Below are 5,189 nucleotides of genomic sequence, written 5' to 3'. Positions count from 1 at the left end.
AACGAGAAATCACCCCCCCACCCCGGGAGGGGGTGGCCACACCACAATCCCTTCTCCATTCTCCTCTTGGGATCTTGGGCACACATGCAAATGCGCCAAGTGGCCAAGTTTTTAGCCACCGGGTCTGGGACTCGAACCGCAGTTGACTACATGGGAGTCCAGCGACATAGCCATTATGCTAACTGCTGGACCCGATCCCAGACCTTTGTGGTGAATTATTTATTTGCCTAGGGGCTGTTTTTTACTTATGAAGGTATCGTCTGCATATGGTAAATAAGCTCTTTGAAGCACCTACTTTAATGAGTGTCAGCAAGGTCAGCAAGTCATCGGCCCTAACCGCATCTTCTCCCCCGTGCCTCCCCGTGTTCCTGCTCCTGGGCATCCCAGTGTTTGACTGCATCGAGGCCTACGCCCCCGGCTTCAAGCGCTCTGTGGTGGGCAGGGACATCCTCACACCCCCCGACCTGGAGAGGATCTTTGGGCTTCCTGGAGGGGTGAGTCTAAGCCCGGGCCCCTCATCACGTCCTTTGCTCTGCACCCCCTTCCCGGCTGTGCCCTCTCAGCAGTCGAGTCCCTCCATATCCAGCTTTTACTAGGAGTGAGGACAGAGGTGGAGACCAGAGCTGAGAGGGGACAGAGCAGTGGTCAGATCCAGGGGATGGTGAGAGAGTGGGGACAGAGACACAAGTCTGATGGCGCCACCTGAGAGGGTCACAGAAGGGGGCCCTTCTGCCCGACACGCATGCTGGCCTCTCCCATCTGACGTTCTCCAGAGAAAGCTCTGATCCCTAAGGCAGCATGTCCTCAGGCTTCTCTTTAACTGGTCGAATTTATTGAGCACGGAGGCGGGGAGGCCCGGGGGAGGCCAGCAGGGCAGCGGCCAACTCTGTGGCTGGGCTCAGTGAGGTGGGCTGCCAGCGAGCAAGGCACATCAGACTGCAGGAGTTAGGGAGGGGAATGGGAACTGCACCATTAAGAATCCCTAAGAGGACCTGCAGGTGGCATAGTGGTTAAAGTATTGGACCCCCAGGTAGTCAGCTGTGGTTCCAATCCCAGACCCGGTGGCTTGAAACTCACACCAGGCGCGTGTATATGTGTACCCAAAATGGTGTGGCCATCCCCCTGGGGAACAATTTCTCATTTTCTCTTTTTCTCTCTCTGTGTGTCTCCGGCAAACACGCACCCTAGAGCAAAAGTCCTTCTTCCAAAAAAAAACAGAATCCTTATACCAATTCTATGCTGAAATAATAGTTTAGATATAGTGGGCTAAATACATTGCTTTATTTATTTATTTTTGTATTTTTAAATACACCGTTAACGCTAATTTCACCAGTTGTTTCTGCATTTTAAATATGGCTACCAGGAACGCAGTGCTGCACGTGTGGCTCAGGGACAGATGGCCGGGCAGGGCAGTCACAGGCACGGAGCTGGGAAGGCTCAGGAAGGGAAGGAGCGGGCTGGGTGGGAGGCAGGGCAGGGAGAACGGAGAAGTCTGGGTAACCATGTGTGTGCGGGGATCCGGCCAGAGGCTGGGAGCGAAGGTGGGGTCCACTGGGGCCAGAGAAACGGGAAGGGGCAGCCCTGGGGGCTCGGAGTCTCACACTGAGGGGAGCAGCGGAAGGACGCCCCCACAGAGGATGGCTCCCTGGTCAGCCCTGGCCTGCTCCTTGTCCCACTGCCCCATCGTGGCCTGGAGCAGCTGCAAACCACACCCCAGAGCCAGCGCCCCTTTCTGCCCTTCCTGCTGGGGCTCTCCCCCCAAGGCCAAGCTGAGGGGGACTCCTCGCCCAGGAACATGTCCCAGCGGAGTGCGTGCCAGGACCAGAGGAGACAAGCTCCGTTTGCAGACAGAGCCAGGGGGCTTCCCGCCCCAGCAAAACCCTCCCAGCCCTCCTTCCCATTCCCACTCGGTCTCCTCACACTCTGATGGTGCTCCTTCCTGAAAATGTCACCGAAAACGTCGCCCACAGCCTGGAGACACGTTCACTCTCTCTCAACTACCTGCATTTTTTTAAAGAGGTTTTTGCTATAGGGCACATGCGCTCGCCAGAAAGAGACAGAGAGACAGAGAGACAGAATGTGAGAAATCACCCCTCCAGAGGGATGGCCACTCCGCAATCCCTTCTCCTTCATTCTCCTCTCGGGATCTCGGGCACACAAGTACACACTCTCGGCATGAGTTTAAGCCACCAGGTCCAGGACTCGAACAGTGGTCGACTACATGGGAGTCCAGCGACATAGCCATTACGCCAACCGCTGGTCCCTCTACCTGCATTTTAAGGAACTGCTCAGGAAGGGCCCCACAGAGATGCAGCAGTGACAGCACTGCGAGGGAAGGTTCTAGGTTCACATCTGGACAGCTCCCTGCACACGCCGGGCATGCGTGTGATCTGGGGCCGCCTGAGGCTGGGGTGGAGCGCAGTGAGGACCCTGCGAAGGGTGCATGTCTGCCTCCCTCCCTCTCTCACTCATGGAGGAAATAAATAAATAAACTTAAAACAAAGGAAAAGGAAAGGAAATATCCTGCAAGGAATAGAACCTTCCTTGGGGGAGACGGGAGGGGAAGAAGCCTAGTCAGGGCGGGGAAGCCTGTTGCACTCCTATGTTAACGACTGCGGCCCTGCCTCCCACAGAACATCTTCCACTGCGCCATGTCGCTGGACCAGCTCTACTTCGCCCGCCCCGTGCCCCTGCACTCTGGCTACCGCTGCCCGCTCCCGGGCCTGTATCTGTGTGGAAGTGGGGCGCACCCTGGTGAGTGGCCCCTAGTCCTCTCTCCCTGTGGGCTGCCAGGACTGACATGGTCAGCGGCTTGCAGACCGAGCTGAACAATGAGGGAAGGGCTGTGGAGCCCCCTGCCACAATGGAATGGGAGACCCCGTCCCTAAATTCCCCGTCCGTAGTTTAGAACGTTAGGCTCACTAAATTCGCAACGTCAAGATTCCTTCGTGCTGTCCCAAGGCCAGCTGATCTCGCTGAGGCTGCCATTTCTCATGGGCACTTTCTCGGAGTTCTGCGGGTCTCAGCTCCCCAGGGGGGTCTGCATGTCCATACTGCTGCCCCACTCTCCTTCTTGAGTCTGAATCCCATGTGCTAAGCGTGTCACCATTTAGCACAAGCTGCGGGCTCGGGGAGGGACAGCTCGTCTGGACTGCAGACCTGGCCCCTCCCCAGCGCTTTGACACGGGGAGCCCCGAGGGAGCCCCAAGGGAGCCCAGAGCCGGTCTTACAGTTGTCCCAGCGATTGCCACGCCACAGCCCTCTGCTGTGCTGTGGGAGGAGCTCTGACACCCTCGCTGCTCCTCCCTGGTGGAGTTTCAAGCAGAGTTGGGTTTCTGAAATTCCCTTCCAGGAGGAGGTGTCATGGGAGCTGCTGGAAGAAATGCAGCCCACGTGGTCTTCGGGGACCTCAGGAGCATGTGACTCGGAACCATCTGTGACCAGGAAGAATTCACTCCCGAGTGTCTAAAGCCTCTGCTTGGGTCGGCGTCCCAGGAAGCTCTGCTCCTGAAGGTGGCACTGGAGCAGCCAGGCCCTCAAGGTTTGAGCCGTTATCTTAGGAGAACATAGAAGTTACAGTTAATACTCATTAACCTCGAGCCCGTGCAGAAATAAACTGGCTTCATTTTTTAAAAAATAATGTTTTGATCGGATCATTTGCTTGTGTTTTCCTCTGTGTATAAGTAAGACTGTCTAATAATAGGTGGGATAGACTTCCTGGGATAGCACCCGCCTTCTCATCACCTCAGCTGGAAACAGTCCATTTGGCCAGTGGAAAAGTCTGACCACGCACCTCCCTCTCATTGGCTGGGCCCCCACAGCCACAGCCAGCTGATTGGAGGACTGCCCTGCTGAGGCCCTATCAGCTACTGTCACATTCCTGGCAGATGGTGAGAATGGACCGAGTTTCCCAGTGACTCACAAAGTCGCCCACGGGGAACCATGGGCATGAACCACACTTGGCATCTCAAGCCAGCAAAGCCTCCAGTCAGGCAAATGGCAGTCAGAGATGCATGCAGGGCCACAGAGGCCACCTGGAGCCACCAGCCTCCTGTGTCCCAAAAGCAAAGTCGTCACACCGCTAAAACCCTTCCAAATAAACCTGTGTAATTCTAAACTGAGTTTGGTCGTCACTCTGGGTCAGAAAGGTGGTAGAATGTGCCTGCACCAACACAGCTCTCCCAGCCAGCTCCTCCACTTCAGTGGCCGTGGCCACGGCCCAGTCGTGTCTGCGGAGGAGGCAGCAGCTGCTCGGCCCGCCTGCCTCCGTTCCCTAGGCCGGTGCGTACAGATGTGGAGATAGCCACCTCGTTACTGAGTGTGGTACACTCACGTGCCTCCTCTGTGCAAGAGCGGTCTGAAAGATCCAGAGGACGACAGATGACGTTCCAGCGCACTGCCAGGCGTGGAACGAGCATTCGGTACCTGGTGGGGTGTGGCTGCTGCCGTCGCTGGTGAAGATGTCCCTTTTGTGTTCTACAGAAGGCAGACTTCTCACTATGCTTTAAAAAAAAAAAAAAAAAAAAGAAAAATCCTGGCACCCAGAATTGAAGCCAGCCCACTGGAAGCTCCGTGATTAGGTCAGTGCCGAGCAATCCTTGGGCCCACCCAGCTTTTTCCAAACTGAGACCTCCTCACCCACCTTGGGCCTTGGTATGACTGACTCCCAAGCTTGTCACAGTTTGGAGTTTGGTCAGCATTGGCAGTTATTAGAGATACGCTTTTCTCAAAAGACTTTCCAGGGCCCAAAGGGTAGTGGGGGTGGGAGGGAGCTTGGGAAAGAAAGAAGGCAGAGAGGGAGGAAATCGTATGTGGCTGAGAGGCCAAGGCTAATATCCTGGGGCAGAAGGGTCTTCACGTCGGGGCAGGCAGGTGCCTGGTTAGTATCACCCTTGGCCTCGACAGATCATCCCTGACCTAAGAGAGACACAGACAAGAGGCCTAGGGCAGATCAGTACAGACCCGGCCTTTAAAATACTAATGATAGAAGAGCCAGCAAATGGCATGGCAGTTAAGGCACTGGATTCCTACATGGCTGACCACAGTTCAAGTCTTGGACCCAACAGCTTGAAACTTACTGCATGCCTATGCTTGGGTACCTAAAATCCCAAGAGGAGAATGGAGGGAGAGGGATTGTGGTGTGGACTTTCACCCCGGGGTGGGGGTGGAGGGGTGATGTCTCACTCACA

General features: G+C 55.7%; 1 protein-coding gene across 1 annotated transcript in view; it reads left to right on the top strand.

Annotated features, from left to right (window-relative positions):
• Positions 1-3,640, top strand: part of PYROXD2 (pyridine nucleotide-disulphide oxidoreductase domain 2) — a 35,579-nt gene extending 31,939 nt beyond the window's left edge. The window contains exons 15-17 of the mRNA XM_006157359.2: positions 388-494; positions 2,634-2,754; positions 3,353-3,640. Of these exons, the coding sequence (XP_006157421.1) occupies positions 388-494; positions 2,634-2,754; positions 3,353-3,423 (299 nt within the window). The 3' untranslated portion in view covers positions 3,424-3,640. The remainder of the gene's footprint in view (positions 1-387; positions 495-2,633; positions 2,755-3,352) is intronic.
• Positions 3,641-5,189: the final 1,549 nt, after the last annotated feature.

The sequence above is a fragment of the Tupaia chinensis genome, unplaced genomic scaffold (genome assembly GCF_000334495.1).
Source record: "Tupaia chinensis unplaced genomic scaffold, TupChi_1.0 Scaffold000539_1, whole genome shotgun sequence".
In the NCBI taxonomy this organism is placed as follows: Eukaryota; Metazoa; Chordata; class Mammalia; order Scandentia; family Tupaiidae; genus Tupaia; species Tupaia belangeri.
Note: the sequence above shows the minus strand (reverse complement) of the source record. Positions and strands in the feature narration are given on the sequence as shown.